The sequence below is a fragment of the Canis aureus genome, chromosome 21 (genome assembly GCF_053574225.1).
Source record: "Canis aureus isolate CA01 chromosome 21, VMU_Caureus_v.1.0, whole genome shotgun sequence".
Lineage (NCBI taxonomy): Eukaryota > Metazoa > Chordata > Mammalia > Carnivora > Canidae > Canis > Canis aureus.
Window position 1 is genome coordinate 34,581,750 of NC_135631.1, and position 24,370 is coordinate 34,606,119.

Sequence of the window (24,370 nt, forward strand, 5' to 3'; positions counted from 1 at the left end):
GCTTCTCCCTCTCCCTTTTCCTGCTGCTCTACTTACTTGTGCGCTTTCTCTCCTCCCTGCCAAATAAATAAATAAAATCCTTTAAAAAATAAATTACAGAATTATTAAGCGTGATATTTTATGTGATCCATACTTACCTTATGTCTAATTTATTAATAAAATAGTTTGGGCCTGTAGAATCCTATTTGATTCTTATATATAAATTCTGTATTAGAAAATGTTACAGGAAGAGAATAACCAGAAGAGAATGGAAAAATAGGAACAGTTTGAACTTTTCTAGGATAAATTTATGATCATTTAATTATTAAAGATTGTTGTAATAATAAAACTTACTACAGATGCCTAAAAATTATCTGCACAATGTTCTGTAGATTTACAGATAAAGCAGTTTATAATAGCAAAAACTGCATCCTCATTTGAAAACCTTTTGATTCTTGTTTATTTGTATCTAACTTAAAAGTAAAACACTTATTTTACCAGCAAAATGGTTTTATTCTGGAATAGCAGAAGAATTTGAACTCAAGATGTGCAAACCATGTACTCGTACCAAAGGAAAGGAACACTACTCTATAGGGAAAAAAACGTGGAAGTTGGCAAGGGGCTGCTTTGAGCAAAAGTCAGAGTTGAGGGTAGTAATGGTTTCTCGTTGGCTGAATTGAGGTGTTTTGTTACTGGCTGAACTCATTGCTGGACAAGGAGAAACTCTTTATCCTGCCGAAGTAGTAAAGTAAGCATCTTCTGTTGTAAATGCAAAGTGCCTCTCCTTTTTGGGGTCTGCCACTGATGAGGGTTAGTGGGGCATGACAGCTCCTCCTTCCCCGTCTGGCCTCCCAGCACCATCGAAAACGAGGTTCCCTTTATTCATTTGTACAGTTTCAAGAAAATAGTTCAGACAAATTCTTTTATATGTAACATTTTAAATGGTGTGCTATATCAATATGCAATGAGGAATGTGGAGACAAGTATTTTGAGGTTGGAATGTATTTGTTTCAATGATGGTTTAATTGCAGAGAAGAGTATTATTGTAGGGAGACCTGACTATTTTGAATGTTCATCCATGTAGCTAAACCTGCTGATATTGTGTAGAATATCAACTGTAACTATTTCTCTAGCAGTCCTACCATCAGCTTATTTCATCTTTCTTACTCTTTGCATTTGATAAGAGAGTGATCCTCAACTTGCTTTTTTAAAATGCTAAGGATTCATTTTTTTTAAAAAAAATGATAGATTTATAAGATTTTTTTTTTACGTTTCAGGAATTCCAACAGAAATTATATATTTGTCCAGAAGAAGTCTCTTCTGAGTAAAATGCCAGTTCACTTTGCTTTTAATTGGCGTTTTCACCATTTAGAGAGGTGAGCTCATCATGAGCTCTAGTGGACTGTTTTATATGCATTTCAGAAATTAAAAGGGGAATGGAGAAAGGTGAATTAATATATTTAGATAGTTTTGCAGACTCAACATTGTGAATAATTTTGTACAGTATTGGTGAAAATTTTTGGAACACTTTGAAATGTCCTTAGGTGTTTTTTAGCCTATATGTGATGGGAATATGATTGAAGAATTGAAAACATATCCACGCATATAACTTCAAATTAATTACAAACCTTTTTAACACATAACTCTTTCTCTTTGAATACTACATATGTTAGTATGTAGTTAGTATCTACATAATTATGTTATGACATAAGTTGAATACATTGGTTGAGGGTTTTTTTTTCCCTAAATACGTGGTGATTTTAATTTCTTTTGAAAAAGTTAATAAATTGAACTGTTGAGTGAATACTTACAAATGATAACTTGATGTTATGAATATTTCTTAGAAATTCCCAGAACTAAAAGTAATGGGAAGATGTGGGTGTATGGATCTAAGAGACAACGTATAGTAGTTACCTTATTTAGTAACTTACCATTTTTCAAAATTCAGAGCAATCATTGCCCCTTAGAGGATGTCCCTGACTCTCCTCTCCCCTTCAGGCTTGTTTGCATGCTTGTGCTCTGGCATCAGTCCTACATGTTCTTTACACTGTACTCTACCCATGGGATATCTCCTTTGTCTGCTCTCTGGATTACTAGGTCCTAAAGTCTAGGCCTGTGTTTTAACTCTGAACTCTAGGTGCCCAGCAGAGAGCTCAGATTGGAAATCATTCTTAGAGACTGTCAAACAAAAGTTGAAAGGAAGCATGATTTCTATTATAGGACAAATACATAATTATATAAATAACTTGGGGCAAGGAATATTCAGCTTATTTAAATATTCTAAATAAGTCTAACATTACCATATTTTGAAGAGCTCAAGTAAAATAAAATAAATTTAACCCAAAATTCTACTGTGTCTCAAAATCCTACTAGGTAATCTTACTCTTATAATTTGGAAGAGACTTTTTAACACCTTAAATTACGCATAATTTTAAGTATACTTTATTACTTTATGATAGAAGTATGTAAGTACAAGCCCCACTATTCATATCGTTTTTAAATGAATACATGTTTAGATAAACCATCTTTTACTTTATTATATCATCCAAACAAACCACCAGGAATCTCATTCAGTTCTGGGTATTTCTCTTTGTAAAGCAAGAATTTCTTAAAGGAATATAGCAATGAATTTCACATTTCATATCAGAATTTGTATCTAAGATGTATCTTGGTTTTAAGGCATTTATATTATATTCTAACAAGTTTAAATAAAAGAATACAAATGTATAAAAAGAGAAATGATTTTCATCTAAACTTGTAATTTTTCTTCTTCTTCTGAAATTGTATTTGCATCCAGGATTAACACAATAATATGTCTTAGAGGCATTTATCATAAGGGGTTATTTTTCCTTTTTTTTTTAAATACAAGAGGAATTATGTCATACGAAAAGCAGTTGTTTTCTACCTTGTCACAAATTGTTTACTTGAATAAATGAGGAATTTACTAGTTTAAAGCCACTTTTCTATGTATACATTCTAAAAATTTCCAGTCTAAATATTAATATCTTAAAACACTGCTTCTCATCCCCTTCACCTTTTATAGGAACTCAACTTTTTAAACAAAGCATTTTGTGACATGCTAAACCACATAATAAATGATTCATATCACATTCACTTTTGTAAAACTAATGAATCTAGTCTTTTTCAACAATCCTGCTGTTCACTGACATATTGACATATTGACTCCTATGCTTTATGGACACACTTTTCTTAGAGCCACACACCTTCCAAAATGCCAAAGCAATTTTGGAAATGAATTAGCACTTTGTTTTGGCAATTTAAATGCTATTTTTGCCTAACACAAAAAGTAAGGTGTTCTTGGAATCAGATACTGTATTGGTTCTGTGATTCTCATCTCAGTGGCTATAGTAAAGTTCTGTAATAAGTACACGTACACATTATGCTTACCTACATATCCAGATATATCCACACATATGTATATCTATTTTGAATGGGTGTCCCCTCTGTCCAGTGTATCTCCAGGAACAAGAGACCATGTGTGCTACATTGGCATGAGATTTCTTATGTAAAGTTGTATGAATCAAACCCAACAACGTGGTTGAGCAGTAAATGAGGAAATAGAAATCTTCAACTTCAGATCAGGTTGTTTAGATGTACACACAGGTATGGATGTACACACACACACACACACACACACACACACATTTTAAGAATGAAAGAGCTAGGGATCCCTGGGTGGCGCAGCGGTTTGGCGCCTGCCTTTGGCCCAGGGCATGGATCCTGGAGACCTGGGATCAAGTCCCACGTCGGGCTCCCGGTGCATGGAGCCTGCTTCTCCCTCTGCCTGTGTCTCTGCCTCTCTCTCTCTCTCTCTCTCTCTCTCTCTCACTGTGTGTCTATCATAAATAAATTAAAATTTTTTAAAAAAAGAATGGAAGAGCTAATTTATTATTCTGTATTATAGATTAGTAAAGGGATACACACACAGGGAAAGCTGACAGATATAAAACAGGGAAATGATTATTGATGGAGATCCTTGAAAGAGGAGTGACAGAGAGATAACAGATCATAGATTTCTTATTTGACCAAGCAGGAATTGTATTTATGGAAACATTGCTCTCTCACATTTCTTATGCACTCTGCTTTCTTGCTCAATGGCTTACCACATTTCCTAATGTGGGAAAACTATATTAAACAAAAATTTTGTGTCTTGGTATTTGCATGTTCTGTAGCCACAATACTGAAAATGATTTTAAGTCAGATCTTTGAGTATATTTGTATTTTGTCAAGACAACATTTACATAGTTAGTTGTTTATGTGAAGGACGTATGTGTGTGTATAGTTTGTATATATACCTACTAAAAATGGCATGTATATATCTAAAATTTTTTTCACCATCTTCAATAGGACTTCAAATGGTTGTGGATGAATTTGAGGATCCCTTTCTAACTTGTCCTTCGTATTCAGAATTCCCCACCTTCCACCCTCCCACCCAATTTGCAATATTTGCAGCTCATAGATACTGATACAGAAGATAATTGCCTGTCTTTGTCATGTAAAGAAGTGTATGACACAAAATGTTCAGTATTTTTGCTGTAAGCATTTTTCTCATAGACATCTTTGCCACAAGCATTTTCACTGCAACCATTTTCACCTTATAACTAAATGGGCAGAAGGCAGTTTTGCCACTAAAGATTTAAAAAAAAAAACTTGATTGACAGATCAGTTTGACAGTTTAGTTTCTCAAACTGGTTAATAGTTTGATTTCTTTTCACCATCAATGCAGCATGCATTAATGGATTGTATTCCCATTTCCGTGTTACATGCCTGTTAGTCCTCATAATGGTGTATATCCATTTCCTCTAGAACTTTGGAATGTCTTATCACTGGACATGTACCAGTATGCCAAGGAAAAACAACTGTGTAGAAGGCTTTCACAATACACACATAAAAAATACAAAGTGCAGTAACAAAATGCATCTTAGTGTTTGGAAACTGATTCCTCTTTTATAAGATGAAGTAAGAGATTTTAGCAAAAGAATAAAATTATGATGCCAAAGGAAGAGACAAATCAACAAGCAAAAAAATCCCAGAAAAGTATAACACTGAATGAAAGACTTCAAAGACCAGTGCTTAGGTTTAACCCACAGAATAAAAGCAGTGAGTTTTGTAGTATTGCTCAGAGAATGTATTCAGGTATACTCATTTTCCATGTTTCATAATCTTTTTAAATGAATGATGCTCTATAATTTTCATTATTTTATCTTCTATAGTAAAATTGCCTTAAAGCCAATACGTATGCAGTGAAATGTTTGCAGTGAAATTGCTTGCAGGAAATATGTTTACAGTGAAACTATCCAGAACCATGTGTGACAGACCAGTTCCATACTTGCAAAATTAGAATTTGTTGCATAATAAATTTATTATCAACTCAGAATTTCCCTAGCCACTTTATCTTTCAGATGGCCAGTGGGTAAATATAAAATTTGATAGATTTAATAAAATAAAAACTTTACTCTTAAAAATTCTGTATTTGATTCTAACTTTATTTTAAAACATGTTCTTTAAAGAAGTTCAGTCGTGGCTTTATAAATAGGAAAATTACAAAGTCATAAAGTTCGATGAGCTTTAAAAGAAAGGTCTGAAAACTGCTCTTTGAATTCGGTCTTTTCCCCCAAGCCTCTTGCTTGGCATAAATGTGGCTGCTGAATGCTTCATTTCCATCCATTCTTCATCCAGATGACATTAGAAATCATTCAGAGCAACCCAGGTAGGTGTGATGAGGCACATCCAGAGAGCTGATGGATGAGGCTGCAGATATACAGCACAATTTAATGAGGCCAAAAGGTTCGAGAATTAGAACAAAATGTTTGGGTTCCTTCGAAATGTCTTACTCTTGGGAATCAATCTACCTGATTATAGATAGGTACAGCTTTAAAACTGAGTCCGAGTTAATCTCCTCACACAGCTGTTCCATATTAAAACACATTCACTTTATAATCTTTACCTGCAGCAATGCCATTCCTTAGGGTTCACCCGTGTGTATGACACTTCCTTAAAAATGGTGCCAAAACTGAAATGAACTCTATCATAAAGTCCAAACAAATGAATAAAGGAAAGTGAAACCAGACACAGAGTTGAAAGATAATTCCCAGGCCTTGCAAAATTAAAAATACTTGATTTTCTGTAGAATAGCAAAAGGATTGGTTAGCAATGCACACTTAAGATTTCTAGCCAGAGAATCATCTTCTGATTTTTAGCTTAATTCTCAGAATTAGTCGAGAAATGCAAAAGCATCAAGAATTTATAAAATGAAAATTTCAAAATAAATTGAATAAGAAGAACAAGTGGAAAATACAATAGATTAATTTCACACTAAAGAATGCGCACCTAAAATCGTAATAGGCTGGCAGTAGCTGCGTTGTTACTTTCATTATCTAGAAAACAATTAGCAGCGTGTTTCCTAATTTCTCGCAGATCCAGAGGAAAATAATCTGTAGCCTAAATCTAAAGCAAGTTAAAATAATAGCATCTGCCTGTGTGTTTTATATATAACAGTGAAAATTGTCAATTAATTTTTTCAGCAGATGGTAAGGAAAATATTTGTTGCCTTCCCTACTGTCTGCCGGCTTCTGCATCGGGGCAAGATTGAAGCCTTTGGAAGCAACACATGAATATACGCAGCATTCAGATTTTCAAATAGGCAATCCTTCAACAAATGCACTGCTTCTAGAAGGTTTCCTTTTAGGTATTTTGCCACCTTCCACAGTTACCAAGGGTTTTTCTGCTTTAGAAGAGAAAATATCTTTGTTGATAACAATCAAATATGTTATTTATGCTGGGGTTACTAAGAGTTGAAAACAGTAATTACCAGTAACGCTGGCCCTGCCGGTAGAGAGATTATCCATTGAAAAGGCCTGTTGTGCGTGTGCGTCTGTGTCCTCCTGACAGATTTATTTACATTTGCTTCTCTTTGTATAAAATTAATGTTGACAGTTTCCTGAATTAAGGAAAAATATTATCAGATAGATAAATTCTCTTCAGGTTTGAGCGATACTATGACCACGCATTTTCCAGAATGTTTGATATTTAAGGTCTAATGAGGACGAAGGCAGGTGTTACACGAACACAGCGCGTGGGGAGGCCTAGAGGGCGCGTGCGGCGGATGCGCTTGAATTCCTGTCGGGATGGAATGCTGTCGCCTACCTGGCAGCCGCCCGGTGCCTCGGTGAGGGCTAGACCCGGAAAGGCACGCTCTTCTGCTTTGCCCAAGGCTGCGTGCTGCCCCCCTCCAGGGAGCACCCCCTTTCCCACAGACTCTGGAGCTTCGTGTCTCTGCGTGCTCTGTCCACTTGTTCTCCCAGATTCTGCTTTTGATTATCTTAATTATTTAACTGTTCACTTACCTTGCACTTCCCTCTATGAAGGAATTTGTCCGAATAACACTTTACTTTTTTTAAAGATTTTATTTATTTTTTCATGAGAGACACAGAGAGAGGCAGAGACACAGGCAGAGGGAGAAGCAGGCTCCATGCAGGGAGCCCGACGTGGGACTCGATCCCGGGAATCCGGGATCACGCCCTGAGCTGAAGGCAGGTGCTCAACCACTGAGGCTGCCCACAACACAACTTTAAAAAGAAAAGCAAAATGCGTAGTCACGTAGGTTTTGTATACATGATCTTAAGGAATCGAACGGATGTTTCTGTCCTGTCTTACATGTGGGTGTATAAACATAGATACGTGCCTTGGGGTTATGTTGCTATTTTACATTTATCGACAATTTTTTTAAACATTTTATTTATTCATGGGAGACACAGAGAGAGAGAGAGAAAGAGAGAGACAGAGACAGAGGCAGAGACACAGGCAGAGGGAGAAGCAGGTTCCATGCAGAGAGCCTGATGTGGGACTCGATCCCAGGCCTCCAGGATCAGGCCCTGGGCTGAAGGTGGCACTAAACCGCTGAGCCACCCGGGCTGCCTTATTTATCGACAATTGTAGTGACTTATTCTCACATTATCAGATGATGAGGTGGGCTTGAGGCTCTAGGAAGTAGGGCTCATGCTGGTTTGTAAAAGTACCAGTGAGTCCTTAGAGGCTGGCCCGGTGCTTGATGCACTGCAGTGGCTAAATATTTACTGATATGTTGGAAGTATCAGTAAATGTGCAATAAATAGGCTCCTAAGGTGGTAAACTATAAATAATTCAAAGATGGAAGAAAATCCAATAGGTTTGTTCTTTTTTTAAAAGATAATCCTTTAAAACAATATTTGTTTCCTTTTAATTGGAAGTGAAGCAGAATTGTGTTCCACTCTGGTACATATTATCTTATAAGGAAGGAGGGTTTAAGCGTATATAAAAAATGGTTGTATTGATGGCATCTTTCCATTTAATCAGTCTAACACATACTTCTTCATGAGTGTTCTCATTATTAGTGTCAGTGAAGTATTTGGCGTTACCCAAGAATATCTGAAATAAATCAGTATATTGCTTATTTTCTGACGTCTTAGCTGATGATAGTCTTGGCAGAGCTACAAATTGCTTGGAAATACAATGCACCCATACTTATTCCTCCTTTATCAGGAACTATAAACGTATGCAGAGGGAAGGAGAACTAGACATTACTTATTAGCTGATAATGTGAGGCTGATTCATTTTAATTGTTATTAATAAGTTTTAAATACTCACATAATCCCAAGGCATGTATCCCTGTTATTATGCACCAGCATGTAGGACATGGGAGAGAAGTATCTGCCCAGTTCCTTTGTAGGCTCATGTATGCAAAACCTATGTGACCACTGCATTTTGTTTCCCTTTATAAAGTGATTTGGTGTTATTTCCTTGAACAGATTCAGTAGGCCTGGATTAAACTCTCGACCCTGTCTCAGCATAGGAAATTTCATAGAGATATATCTCCTATGCACACAATGGAATTTAGACAATATTGACCTCTTTCCTTTAGTTCATTGCTAAATGTAATAAAGCCAGCCAAAGTCGTTTCTCTAGAAAGGTGTCATTCTGAATTAGAGTTCTTTTTGAGGTATGGAAGGCTAATGTCTCACTAGTGGAAAAATGTGATCCCGCAGAAATCTGATAATTTGACCAGAGAAGTTGTAGTACCCCTCCCCCGCCCATTACCATAGGTAATATTGACTGAACTTAAATTTTTCCATGTAACATAAAAGCTTTTTATATATCATTTCATTTACAATGGGGATAATCATATGATCAAAATATTTTTATGACCATCATCCTTATCCCCATTTTGGAAATAAGAAAACCAAAATGGGGGAAGTTAAATAACTTGTTGAAAGTCCTACAGCTACCAAGTGGCAGAGTCAAGAATTTAAATGATCTACGGTCCAGATTTCATAAGCTCACATGGAACGTGCCTCGCCAGTCATCGATCTCTGTCTTCCGGGCAGCCTGGTGGGCTGTGCCAATCATCATCTGCCCACCCAGGAGCCTGCCTTGTAGTCCGGCAGCAGGACTTTTGCTCTAAGTTGGGGGGGGGGGGGGGGGAGGCATGCTTCTCGCCGCATTAAGAGGTTAAGACGGATTAAACTAAGCCATCAAAACTTTGCAGACTGCGAGTACCTTTCAGATCATTGGGCTTTATAAAATAAATTAAGTGTGAAAGGTGAATGTGGACACTTTTATTTATTTCATAATGCCACGAAACTAGGCATGTGGGTTATTTGAATGCTCAGGATCCTGGTCCACTTGTGAATTATGGAAACCACTGTAGAATTTTCTCCTAAAATATCCACTCCAATCTAGTATTTGTATAGGCTTAAGGCCAAAAATTTTAGTACACACATAAATTAATAAAACCCATTTCTGACATCATTTTTCTAACATGTTTCGATAGCTGAAGTTTTTATTTTAGTTTTATTGGCCTCTTTTCTTCATAGTCTCATTTCCATTATTCCTTGGAGATTTGCCTATTGTAAATTAAACTTGAACTCTGGGTAACTGATAATTGTTGAGGTGACAGTTTCCAGTAACTGGGTTCTGCTGGGAAAAAAATTCCTATGGCTTTTTAAAATAGGTTGACCCCTGTGGCTTTGGAAAAATCTTAATTGAAGACAACTATTTTCATCTTCAACAAACAGAACAAAACAAAACAGATTAGCAGAAGTCCAGAATTGTAGGATAAAGTTATAAAACAGTGGTATATTGTAAGGAACAAATTAACAGTATATTTTAAATAACCAAATATGCTGTTAATTGAAAGTTTTCTCTGTTCAACTGGACCAGCCTTGACATACCAACATTAGACAGTTGGAAGCACAATATTCTGTTCAGAAAAAAAAAATTGGTTTTTGAAGCAACTGAAGGCAGAATTATGTAATTTGTAACTAATTATAATGACTGACCTTTAAGAATTTTAACTTTATTAACTACACCCTCAAATTACTGTTGCGTTTTTTAATATGCTTATGTAATTAAGCATAAATCAAGACTTGGGAGAAATTTTTCATTCTCTAGAAATAATAAAGTACAGAAAAGGTATAGACATGAAGTATACTTCATTTTGGGGCACCTGGGTGGTTCTCTCTGCCTTTGGCTCGCGTCATGAACCTGGGGTCCTGGAATCGAGTCCCACATCGGGTTCCCTGCATGGAGCCTGCTTCTTCCTCTGCCTTTGTCTCTGCCTCTCTGTGTCTCTCATGAATAAATAAAAATATTTTTTTTAAGTATACTTTATTTTGCTTCAAAAAGTTTGTTCGGCTTCATTGAAGGAGTCTGAATAACTTAAAATGAAAAGATACAGAATTTACCATAAGTATAATGATACTGCCCAAATTTTCAAAATGCAAAATGACTATCAGCCTAGTTTTGGCTCTATGTTAAAATGAGCATATTTAATTTGAATGACACCAAAGCTTATCTTAGATCCATCTGGTAAGAAGTTGAAACCATTTGGGTACCTGGCTGGCTCAGTAAGTTAAAAATCTGCCTTTAGATCAGGTCATGATCCCAAGGTCCTGGGATCTAGTTCCTCATTATGCTCCCTGCTCAGCAGGGCATCTGCTTCTCCTTCCACTCCTCCCCTCTGCTTGTGCTCTCTCTCTCTCTAATAAATAAATAAAGTCTTAAAAAAAAATTGAAGCCACCCAACCAGCTATTGACTTTTTTCTTTTTTTTTTAATTTTTATTTATTTATGATAGTCACACAGAGAGAGAGAGAGAGAGAGAGAGGCAGAGACACAGGCAGAGGGAGAAGCAGGCTCCATGCACCGGGAGCCCGATGTGGGATTCGATCCCGGGTCTCCAGGATCACACCCTGGGCCAAAGGCAGGCGCCAAACCGCTGCGCCACCCAGGGATCCCGACTTTTTTTTTTCATTTGATGTTTATTTTCATTTATATATGAGGCCTTATATAGATGCAATAGATAAATACTGTTTCAACTCAGTCAAATGTGTATTCAATACTACCTCCCCGTTATTTCTACTAAAGACCTGATGTCCAGCATGATTATTTTTAAGTCCATCTGTGACTGTATATGTCTCATATACAACCTAAAGAGGCCAGCATTTTGGAACATGAGCTTAACTAAAATCCAGATTACTGGAGAAACATTTAACAGATTTTCTAGAAACATTTCAGTTATGAAGTTTCTGGTATGAATATGTTACATGAATCCAGTATTGTGATTACAAATGTACTACTGGGCATGAGTAAAGAAATTTTTCCTCCACAAAAGTTGACTTTGCTCTGATGAAGGCATAGTTTACAGTTAAGTAATTTGCTTAATTTAGACTTTAGATGAAATAATTAACTTATGTGACTGCACATTAAGTATTTTTAGTTATTTTATGTCTTTTTATTTTTTTTTTAAGATTTTATTTATTTATCCATGAGAGACACAGAGAGAGAGGCAGAGACACAGGCAGAGGGAGAAGCAGGCTCCATGCTGAGAGCCCAACGTGGGACTCGATCCCAGGACTGTGTGATCACGCCCTGAGTCAAAGGCAGATGCTCAACCGCTGAGCCACCCAAGTGGCTCTCTTTTTATTTGTTCTTATATTAGACTATGCAGGTATACTAAGAAGAAAAGAACTCTAAAAATATACATCCTTAAGAATGTAATTTACCTTAATTTTTACACCGTGCATACTTCAAGGAATTATTTTTTATCTTTCCCCCAAATTATAGATAAATAAGAATAGTAAATTTCAAGTGGAAAACATCAGAGGAATGAGGATATAGCAATCAGCTCCTGTGGACTTGGCATTTGGAATTTTAGAGATAGTTCATTCACTGCTCCACAGGGTGGCAGTAACATAGCATAGAGGAGGAGAATGAACCTACTTAAAATTCGAAGTGGAAAGTTAGAGTGCAAACATAATCTTTTAAATTTCAGCATTTATTATGAACATGCCTTATAACGTGTATATTGCACATGTTTATGAAATCAAAGAAGTTAATATTCTTACTACATAATTAGGCAGAATATGTAAGGCAAAACTAAATGCCACATGAGTTATGGCAGTTGGGATTAGATAATTTTCCTGTTGGTTCCCTCATTGTTACATAAAGAATTGAAAAGCTAGGGTGCTTTATGTTAAAATTTTTCTCAACCAAGTGTATATTTATAAAATAATTTCAAAAAATTTTAAGTGGTCTATAAAATCATTAAAATATATACAATACAAGTGTTTGGGGGGGGTAGTGCGTGCATGTGCATATATGTGTATCTACCAAGAGAAAAATAAGCATCTTAGGTATTTTAGAAAGATCTTGGAAATATTGTAATGGTAAGGCAGTTGCAGAAATTATAAAAAAGTTGAATTTATAATTCTTAAGACTTTAGTCACTGTGGAGAAGAAAATTTCAGAAATATAGTGTGAAACAACATCTACAATAAGGCAAATAAAAATTAAATGGTACAGATTATAAAGTTATAATATGGGAATAATTCAATCCGTTAATGCAGCTTTTATTCAATAGCCAAGGAGTTGTGTGGCAAATGAACACAGAGAGAGGCACACACACACAAACAATGTTAGGGTGCTTTAAAATTTTAAAACTCTACATCCAGCTCTGAGTCTAAATTTCTTAATTTGGACATCTTCTAAGATCTTCATGTATGCAAATCTGGGGGTTAGGCAAAACTTTTGTAGTAAAACAAAGCAACAGTATTTTGGTATTTGGGGAAGTTTTTGTTTGTTTTCTTACTAGTATGTGTTTTGGTTGAGTTATGTTTATTTGGACTATTTGGTGAATAGCATCAGTCAAAATCACATAGTGTATGTCTGAGTGTAGCCTCTGTGTTAGTAGAAGTGCTTGCCTTCCAGGGACATCGATATAATTCATTTAGTCTTACTTATTTCTTTATACTGAAAAGTATTTCATGGAAAATATTTTACCAGAACACTGTTGTGGTAAGAAAGACACTAAGAAAAAGCAGTGCTGTAAGTTGAAAACTTGAGACATGCTTTCAAATGTTCATTGTGAAGGAGATCTCCCATGTGTTTTCTGGAGCATCTGGGTTTTTTCCCCTGCCCTTAATTCATGTGACAATTGTTTAAGGTATAGCAGTGCAATTGAATTATCAGTAGGGTGACATACTTGTTTACAAAAATATTTCCATTTAGGAGTAAGTTCAACTCTGTTAAAAGGTAACACTACATTGAAATATGAGCTGTATAGACAGCCCCCAAAATAAATTTTTAGATTTTAAGAAAATGAAATTGGTATGTTTTACGGAATAGGAGGAGTTGATAGGTGTCACCGACTTCTGTTAACCTAGCAGGAGTCACTTGTCCTTATAATTTGAGATGATTAAAATTCAGATGTGTCCACCAAATGGCTGAGGCAAGCATGGACAACTGAAGGGTGGCTCACATAAAATAAGTGAAACAGCAACATCTCCAATGTACATTTTGGGGCAAGGATTGTTATGAAGTGTTCTCTGTGTGGCCAAGACCAGTAGAGGAACAGAAAACAGATGTGAAATCTCTTTTGAGATTTGCACTCTGTGGTAATGTGCAAAGATGAAACAGGCGAAACAATTAGAAAATGTCAGTTCAAACAGTCAATCGACATGAATTAGGGAAAAGCTGTTAACATAGTTCAAACCAGAACATGAATTCATGGAAAAGTGATTTTCTCCATGTTTATCTTTGGAAACGGCTAAAATGTTTCACTGAAAATATTGGTTTACTTAGATTACTAACTTGGTAAAAATCAATATATCCTAAGTATCCATTTTATTAAACATTTGTTGACTCTACATTTATTCTCTATATTCTTATATAATTATGAAATTATAGTATTTTTGAAATTAAACACAGTAGTTTCTGATAAACATTTATATTACTGTAATTTAAAAACTATCTCAACTGAATTTTTAAAATATTTGCATATTTTATACCACATTAGCGACAGTTGAAATTTTGATTCTCTTTAAAAATCTTAGGAGTTTAACATACTTATTTATATATGCTAATCATATTTTCTAGAAAGTGATATAACAACATCATAATCATATATGTGCATACTAAATATTTTCATGGTGCGAATGTAGTGAAACTATCACTAAGTATAATTGCCTTAAGCAAGTAAAAGCATAATGACCATCCTTATAAAGAGATACTTAAGAAATAGGAATTATTATTTTTACTTATGATTATTTTTGCAGTGACTAGGTATGTGGATGTTTTAACTAGGCAAAATTGGTTGGGCCTAAAAGATGCCATTTCTCTTAATGAAACCTCAGTCATGATTCTGACATTGGATCATGACACAGTGCAGGGCACCCAAGGGCTGTCTTAAATTTAGTAGCTGAAGTCCAAGCTGAGAGTAGGTTATGTGGTTTCTCCCCGGTGACTTCTTGAAAGATGTACTGGCCTCGACTTGTCATCTTAATCACCTGAAAAGCCTGTTTGTATTTGTCTTTTGCTTTAGCTCTTTTGTGTTGCCATTCAGTTAAATTTTTGTGTCCTAACAGATCCCTGTGTTTCAATTCACCAGGTACGTGTATTCACATTTTCAGTGGGTCAACATAATTATGACAGAGGACCTATTCAGTGGATGGCCTGTGAAAATAAAGGTAACAGATCTGTTTTCTTGACCATGTTTTAGTACTAAAACAAAATTGGAAGTTGTTGTTAGTTCTACATATTATCATTTAAGATTAAGTTGTAGCTAATGGGGACGCCTGGGTGGCTCAGCAGTTGGGCCTCTGCCTTCAGCCCAGGGTGTGATCCTGGGGTCCCGGGATCCAGTCCCACGTCGGGCTCCCTGCGTGGAGCCTGCCCCTCCCTCTACCCATGTCTCTGCCTCTCTCTGTCTCTCATGAATAAATAAATAAAATCTTAAAAAAAAAAAAAGTGTAGCTAATGTTTACAGTAGTAGAGACAAGAATGAGATGTTGAATGTGTTTTTTTTTTTAAAGATTTATTTATTTAAGAGAAAGTGGGGAAGGGGTGGCAAATGGCAGAGGGAGAGAGAGTCTTTTAAGCAGACTCAGTGCTAAGCTCAGAGCCTGATACAGGTTCAATCTCATGACCCTGAGATCATGACCTGAGCCAAACCAAGAATCAGACCCTCACCCAACTGTGCCACCCAGGGGCCCCTCGATATTGAATGTGTTTTTTTGCAGAGAAAACCCACACAAAAAAAAACTTTGACATTACGTCACAATATATAAAAAGTCAGACATTTGATCATATGGTATATAATATCATATATTGATATCATTTGATCCTTTATTTAAAGATACATATCTAGTAGAATCTTGCATGAAAAATTGAGAATGAGAGAATATCTGAAGTACATAACACTTATAAGGAAGTGTGACACATAGTTGCATTTTTTTCTGAGTGGTTGAATTTTCTTTTAAATGTTTTACACATTCCTAGGTAATTCAGATTTTGTGTACTGAGCCCATGTTCCCCTGTGTACACAGAAAAAAACCCACAAAGATATTGTTTGAAAAATAAACTGAAAACATAACAATTAAAGGAACCTCAATTTATTATGAAAGTCATATTTAGGCAAATATTTTATATAAGTATAATTTTCAGATTCCCATTATCATATATCTTTAATAATTTCTCCAGTGATAAAAATATTTTAGATTGCCACATTCCTTAGTATTCGGTAGAAAAATCACATGTATATGCTACAGTTTAAGAAATGTAGTGAAATTTCTCACAAAGCCTATGCATTTGTTAGGAATATACGTTAATCAAACAGTTTCTGCATTTATCAATGGTATTGATATGTTACTCTTTCCTCAATTAGAAGTGAAAAAATTGCTCTTTTCTCCTCCAAAGATCTAAAATAATTTTGTGGCCATACATTATAAATAAATATGTATGTTTGTTTCAGGTTATTATTATGAAATTCCTTCCATTGGAGCAATAAGAATCAATACTCAGGTATGGTTATTTAAAACTTACTTAGATTATTTTTTCAAAGAACAAGATGTTTCTTTGCTGCTTTAAATATGCTCAACTAGAGAAAAGAGGTAAAAATGGAAAAAAAAATATCCATAATGCTGTATTTGTAACACAATGATGAGTATCATGATCATGTAGTGATTATTAATTCATGAAGGTTCCAAGCATTTTCAAATATTCAAAACTCAGGTAAAAAAATCTATGTATTGTTGTTCTTCTCAGATGTTAAAAACATCAGGAAATAAATAAAAAGAAAATTTACTAACAATCTTGTTTCATTTTAAAATAAGCTTACAAGGAGATGATTTTTCTAGAACCATTTATTTTATTTTCTGCTTAATTGCATTATTATTTATTTTTTTCAAATTTGTGTATAAATTCTAGTAAGTTAACATATAGTGTAATATTGGTTTCAGGAGTAGAATTTAGTGATTCATCACTGACACATAACACTCGGTGCTCCTCCTAACATGTGCCCTCCTGAATGCCCATCACCTATTTAACTGTTCAGTTTACAATATGTTAAATAACCTGTAAATTGAAGCAATAAAGTTAATTCAAGTGCAAATTATTTTCAAGTATTCATAAATTACGATTTAAAATCATTACTCAATTTTAGACATGACTGAGGATCCACTAAATAGACTAAGTCAAAATTTAGCATAAAGAACATGGCATTTGTGGAACTAAATACTGACTGTGTTTTATGTTGAAATGAAACAGCAGCTGCACTTGAGTCTGATGTCTTACTTGGCACAGGATTGCATTTATTTTTTGATATGTTTAAATGTAGTTTTGAATTTCAGCCAAACAATCTGTGATATGAAAGCAAGGATGTGGCTGCTTTATTATTTCACATTTGTGTAATTCCATCCAGTAAATCACAGAGCCTTAAATAGTTTAGATTAACATAAAACAATTCACAAGGAACATATTTCACTTATCATTGGCTGTACCTCAGAAAAAGAATGTTTTGCTATTAGAAAAAAACCAGGGTAGATATATTGTATAAATAATATGAGTTCAATATTGTGGATTCAAAGTATGTAGACATACCATCCATGGTATACCCAAAATGGGAATTAAATGATCATATATTTACTCTCTTAATAATTTGATTCTGTATTTATTTTTAACTCTAGATAATTCTGTGGAGTTATTTTGTTTTTGTTTTTAATACAGAATTTCTATTTTTTCAACCATGTGACCTTTTCTCTTTCTTTCTTTTTTTTTTTTAAATAAATAGGAATATTTGGATGTTCTGGGAAGACCAATGGTGTTAGCAGGAGACAAAGCTAAGCAAGTCCAGTGGACGAATGTTTATCTGGACGCACTGGTAAGACATTGACTGTTCAGCCAGAGATTGTCCTAACAAAAGCATATAGCTGATTGCTGCTTCTTTCTAGGTAACATTTATTTTTCCAATTCATTAAGACTTTCTAAAAGTCCTTTTATCACAACGCTTTTGCTAGAATTTAGATAATATACATAAAAACAGACTTGTCTATTGACAAATGTTGTGTTATTTTTAGGTGATCTGTTGTGAATGTGGGATTTCAAAACCTCAAATCTTAAATTTATGAGCATTTCAAAAACATTTTGAATATTTATATTAAAAAATACTAAAGTTTGGGATACCTGGGTGGTTCAGCAGTTGAGCATCTGCCTTTGGCTCAGGGCATGATCCTGGGGTCCCGGGATCGAGTCCCACGTCGGGCTTCCTGCGTGGAGCCTGCTTCTCCCTCTGCCTGTGTCCCTGCCTCTCTCTGTGTGTCTCTCATGAATAAATAAATAAAATCTTAAAAAAAAATACTAAAGCCATGTGAATGAATACCTGCTACTGCAGACTTTGAACAAAAATTTTGAGGAAAGTATTTTTAAAGTAGACTGTGCAGCTAGCAGAAGGGTGGATAGCCTCCACAACTCAAGCCAGACCCAACAAAGCTTGGGAATATATGCAGTTAAATAGGCAAATAATCTCACCCTACTCTGAAATCACCACAAACCTAGTAACCTCTTTATGTATCTAATCTCTTCTTTCAGATTCAACCCTAGATTTTTTATGGAAATAAGCCTCTGAAATGATCAGAAGTGCTGTGATACAACAAAAACATATTAAGCTGTCCATTGCACAACTGAAATTTCAATATAGATATTCTGTGATATTTCAAACAAGTGGTTCTCAACTAAGGGTGATTTTGCCATGCACAGGTCATTTGGCAATATCTATGGATATTTTCAATAGTCATGACTGGGATGAGGAGGGGTTGCTACTGGCATCTCATGGATAGAGGCCAGGGATGCTATTAAACATCACACAGGACAGTCCCCTCACCCCATGCCCACACACAAAACAAAGAATTATCCAGCTCTCAATAGCATTAGAGCTTATGTTCAGAAAACATGTTTAATATAAGTTTTAGTGTCCTAGTGTGAATGTTGTAAATAGTAAATATCATACTTAAGATTTATTCGTATGCTTGATCTTGGTGAGATTACTTTATTAATATGAGAGAGAACCAAAATATTAAGCCCTGAAAAGTAAATGCTGATTCAAGAACCCTTTTTCCTACTTGGAGTACAATTATATGCTGATACTACTTTTCTGAATGCAATGATGACCCCAAAGGGCAAAATGCAATCCATTTAGAATTACTTATCGTTTGGTTCTTGTAAAATAAACATATACAGGAAGTTGGAAGAAAAATAGGCACTATTAACAGCAGCTTTGCATGCTAAGAAAGATAAAGTGAAGCTTGCTTACCTCAAGTCCTTGCTAAAATTACTATCCAGTGTTCCTTCTTGACATCACGTATTTATTTAAGGTCACATGGTCATCTAAAGCTGTGGTCAAAATGTTTCGTTTTTCCGAATCCATCACAGGACAGGGTATGATAGGAGGAGTCAATAATTATACCCTCTAGGATTTCCTATGACCAGAAGTTCATTCACCAGCACGTCTGCCTTGTTGGTAGGGTTCTACTGATAGCACAAATGACATTAGGAAGAGATTTTGGTTCTAAACGTGCTGTTCAATAAGCTGAAGCTAAGTATAAAACAAGAAAAAAAAGAAAGGCACAGGAATTGGCTAGTCAGTGGATACAGAGAGCGTTCTTTTTACCAATTTGAGAATGAAAGGTGATGTCTTGTGTTTCTAATTACATGTCTCTAATCTCTGCACGTAGCAGATTCACAATATATGCCAGTCAGTACTTGCTGGTTACGTTAAGGAAAAAAGAGAAACATATTCCAAGACAGTGTAATAAATATAATGAGAATAAAGAAAAGAACTTTGGAAATTCAGAAGAAAGAAGCCATATATTTGGGGATGGTGTAGGGTGAGGTTAAAAAGATGGTGATGGGGCGCCTGGATGGCTCAGTTGGTTAAGCGTCTGACTCATGATTTCAGCTCAGGTCATGATCTTAGGGTCCTAGGATTGAGCCATGTGTCGGGCTCTAAGCTCACTGTGGAGTCCCTCTTTGCTCCCCTGCTTGCTCTTACACACACACTCTCTTTCAAATAATATGTAAAATCTTAAAAAAAATAAAAAGATGTTACTAGTTTAGCTGAACATGTGAGCACAGATAAAGTTTCTGTAATTGGTGGGGAGTAGTGAAACCACACAGTATGCAGTATGAGTCGGGCGAGTGCTGGGTATGTTGGAAAAATGCTACGTTAGTCACTTTTGGGGCTAACGGGAGATAAGAACAGAAACAAGATGGGGACAGTATTGCGGAGAGTTCATTTTATTTGAGAGATAAAGTGAGGCTCTTTGGATAAGAAGATAAAAAGATGGAATCAAGAAAATATAAGTATCAGATAAATTACAGGAGAGCATAAATCTTGTCTTATTTCTGTATTTTGTTCTCTAGAGACTGGCACAGTGTCTAGAAATTGAGTACAAATTATTTGTCCTCTTAATAAATAGAAGACAAAATAGACATCAATGAGTTCATTGATGATCGTGAGTCCTATGTTAGAATTCTAGTATCTCATTCTAGGGCAAATATTCCCATGTTTAGAAGCAAATTACCATACTCTATATAATTGCAAAAGTGATGAACAGACGTTGGTTGTATCCATATATATTTGTTCATATATCATACTAGTATTTTAACAACTATGCATATACATTATAACTCAAAAACTTCTCCAAAAGGAACATTTACTGGATTATGTTTTATAAATCATCTATAATCTGACTTATTGTGGTGGAAAGTTTTCATTAGAGATATGAATTTGCATATTTAACTATAAATATTAACATTTTAAGCATTCTGTCTTAGAACTAAATAGAAAGCCAACGTGTGTATCATCACGCACCAATTATGTGTAGTTGTTTCCTTAATTGTGTTTGTCCTGAACAATTTGGTATCTTGTTCTGCTGAAAGCCTTTGCGTGATTGTCCTTCCTCATTAATTCAGTTCCCATTGTTTTTGGGCTTCCCACACGCACGATTATGAACTTACTGCCTAAGACATTTTCTCTGTGAAGCCAGGCTGTTTCTGGAATTAGAACAAGGGTCACAAGATTTGGATTTGGGGTCATTATTCACAAGAAGATTACTAACATTTTCTCAGCCTAGCAAATTTGAAGTTTTCAATGATAATTTTTAAATCATTTTAAAGTGTGACTTTTTGGAAAAGATAGTTTTGCCATGAAATAATGGTAAAAATATATATGATTGCTGCAGATAGCAAGTAATAAAAGAAAAAAACCTCTGGCTTGAGAATCAGTTTATTTCAACTAATCTCCATGGATTAATTTAATATATGAAATTATCTACATGCCGATTGACACTAGGTCATTATTTTTGTTATACTAAACTGCTTCATGACCAGACTGTTGGATTTGATGTTTGCAGTTGGCTACGTTATTTTACTTTGTCAAAAAGTACTATTTGTTTTGGAGGGTATTTAGGAGCATTATGGCTTCTTTAGAACAGCATAATATTTACCTAGACTATTGCAGAAATGCCGTATTGATAGCATGTTTCTTCTATTTATTCTGCTGTACATCTGTGCTGTAACATGAAACCTTTGGCTTAGGGCATGAAAAAATTTAAAATGAAGCTACAAAAAGGAACAAAAATAAATCCTATGAAACAGTATTTTATTATCATGGAATCCCATGATATTAGGCAAACTATCACAGTGAACAGAAGGGTAGAAGGGCAGGGTGACTGAAATATTTACTGTCATTTGATTTTTTAAATTTTCAAGTTACTTGCAATGCCTTCTTAGGGTATTACTTTAGGTGTTGCATGCTTCAATAGCTGCCTAATAGATTCTGATTATTTCCCAGAGTTTCTCATTGATTCTTTTAAAAAAATAAAAATAAAAGTTTTTAAAAAGCTTGAGATATCCTTTAATCATTTTTTTGTGTCTGTTGATAATGTAACCATAAAATGCAGTGTGGTATACCAGAGACTAATGCAGAATGACAGAGTTTTAAGTTGTAATTCTCATTTGCCTTTTCTTTCTGAATCTATTTTTAGGAACTAGGACTTGTCATTACTGGAACTCTTCCGGTCTTCAACATAACGGGCCAAGTTGAAAATAAGACAAACTTAAAGGTTAAAAGTTAATTGATAAAATTAATAATAATAAATGATAAATGGTGACGTTGAAGCTGAGTGTGGATAAGATATTTCTATAAGGAAGTACATACAATGTAACTGTCTTGTGAGACCAGAAGTAAGAGGGAACAGCTGCCTTTGTGATAACCACCTGGGAAAAAGGAAATGCAGGTCAAGTTGTCAGCTTCCCCAGAGCCAGGATTCAACTTAACTCTGTAACTATGAACTGATGAGAACACAAGTTCAGACTCTGGGAGTAATTACATGATAAATGGGCAATACTATTTTGTGCACATTTTAAAAATGTATCTGAGATATCCGTGGAGCTCAGAAAGAAAAATCCAAAGAACAAAACCGTGGTGACGTTTGTAGTCAGTGAACATAGGTATCTTTATTGAATCATTCCGCCTCCTACTCCTATTCAAAGTGTTTTTTTAATCATCACATAAGTGAAGCCCCTGATTTTAAAATGAAAGCTATCTATTTTTTTTCTATTTTTTAAGATTCAAGAGAAATATTTCATGAGTTTCATAACAGTGTTGGTTTCTGTAGCAGTGGTAATATTGTCAATGCAATAAGATACTAGCAACTTCAAGTTCTGAAAAATCTGTATCTTGTACTTGTTAAATTCCATTATTTTTAAAATACTTTTGATTTTGCAGTAGCGTTGGGTTCCTGTTTCTTAGCTTGCATCATAAAGAATTCATAAAGAATTTAAAATGGCAGGAGAATTTAAGATTTTCTCTTTTTTTTTTCTTTTTTGATACTAAATACTGATTTTATGCTTTGGTTGACATTCCAGATTGGAAGGAAATTTATTTCCAGTTTATGGCATAATGACATCTACTGCACTTATTATTATTTGTTCAGTTATAAATTTCAGTTGAACACTTTCTCAAAATAATGTAGCCATTAAAAACATTAGTTATTCCTCTTTGGAAACCCATTATCATTCTTAAATATCGGTGGGCTCTAAATAATTTAACCCATAGAGGAGTAATTGTCTAACTCCTCAGATGGACTAAGGAATTGCTTTAATTAGCAGTTTTTGCTCAGAGTAGGATTGGTCCATGGCAAAAGAAAATAGTTGTCATAACTTTCTCACTCCCCATGCACCTACACAAAATTCACAGTGGTCTCATAACTATTGAGTGGGTTTTATAATTTTCTTTGTAGCATTTTAATTTATTTTGTAACTTTCATAACTATTTAAAACAAAAATTCCTGATTCTAAATTTAACATCATTTTCATCTTTAATGTCCCAAAGAAGATTATGATGGCAGTTGACCACATAGCCTTTTTGACTTGTAACTAAAGTTTTGATGCCCATTGTTTGGTATTTAGAAGTTGCCAGCACTGAGAAACAGGGTTTGAGGATTTCTGCTATTTTATCACAATGAGGTCATATCCTTTTCAGAATAGTTACACATGTGCAGTCACTATCAATAGCAAAAAAAAAAAAAAATACATTGTTTTCTCATTTCATATTACCTGACATCTTCAGGCTAGACATTTTTGTGGGTTTTTTTTTAATAATAGTATACCACAAAGTCACAAAGTACTCTCTCTCATACACACAGCTACAACTAACTGTACAGAAGCAATTAAAATAAATAACAGGGATAATGAGTACAGGAGGCATCAAATAAAAATTTCCCATCTTTTATAGCGCCACTCATCAAGATCTCATTTTTTAAAGTTAAATAATAATGATGATAAAGTTGTGGGTAAATGAAGGTGAGAATCACTGTAAATTGATATCAAAGAGTGCCTCGCCCTTATATATGTTTTAGCTAGTGTGGAGTACAACTATTGTCAAGCAAAAAGTTGAGCATATATAATAATTGTGTAAAAATATATGCATTTTTGTGTAAAGTACACTACCTTTTTACTGTCTTGTTACAGAATCAGTTGATTCTTGGTGTGATGGGAGTTGATGTGTCTTTGGAAGATATTAAACGACTAACACCACGTTTTACAGTAAGATGAAATTTATTCTCTGGGCATCTTTCTTATTTTAGAGCTTTGTACTAATTTAGCTTGTCTATAAAGCATTTAAGCAATTCTCAAAAACCATGTGCAGTTAAGCTAGTGAAGGAACTAAATTTTAAAAAGAATCTTTAGGGATCCCTGGGTGGCGCAGCGGTTTGGCGCCTGCCTTTGGCCCAGGGCGCGATCCTGGAGACTCGGGATCGAATCCCATATCGGGCTCCCGGTGCATGGAGCCTGCTTCTCCCTCTGCCTGTGTCTCTGCCTCTCTCTCTCTCTCTCTGACTATCATAAATAAATAAAAAATAAATTTTAAAAATAAATAAATAAATAAAAAGAATCTTTAAAATAAAGATACCATGTTATCTTTCTTCATGTTTTAAAATATATTCAGATTTTTTTTAAGAATGTGATTTCGATTATGATTCAGAGATCTTGAAAGTTTTC

The 24,370-nt window shown here is 34.9% G+C and overlaps 1 protein-coding gene across 8 annotated transcripts in view; it reads left to right on the plus strand.

The window, feature by feature from the left end:
* Positions 1-24,370, plus strand: part of CACNA2D1 (calcium voltage-gated channel auxiliary subunit alpha2delta 1) — a 475,096-nt gene that overhangs the window by 391,224 nt on the left and 59,502 nt on the right. For all 8 annotated transcript variants that reach the window (XM_077863845.1, XM_077863847.1, XM_077863846.1 and 5 more), the window contains exons 13-17: positions 14,922-15,000; positions 16,284-16,333; positions 17,601-17,690; positions 21,853-21,930; positions 23,840-23,914. In XM_077863845.1, the coding sequence (XP_077719971.1) occupies positions 14,922-15,000; positions 16,284-16,333; positions 17,601-17,690; positions 21,853-21,930; positions 23,840-23,914 (372 nt within the window). The remainder of the gene's footprint in view (positions 1-14,921; positions 15,001-16,283; positions 16,334-17,600; positions 17,691-21,852; positions 21,931-23,839; positions 23,915-24,370) is intronic.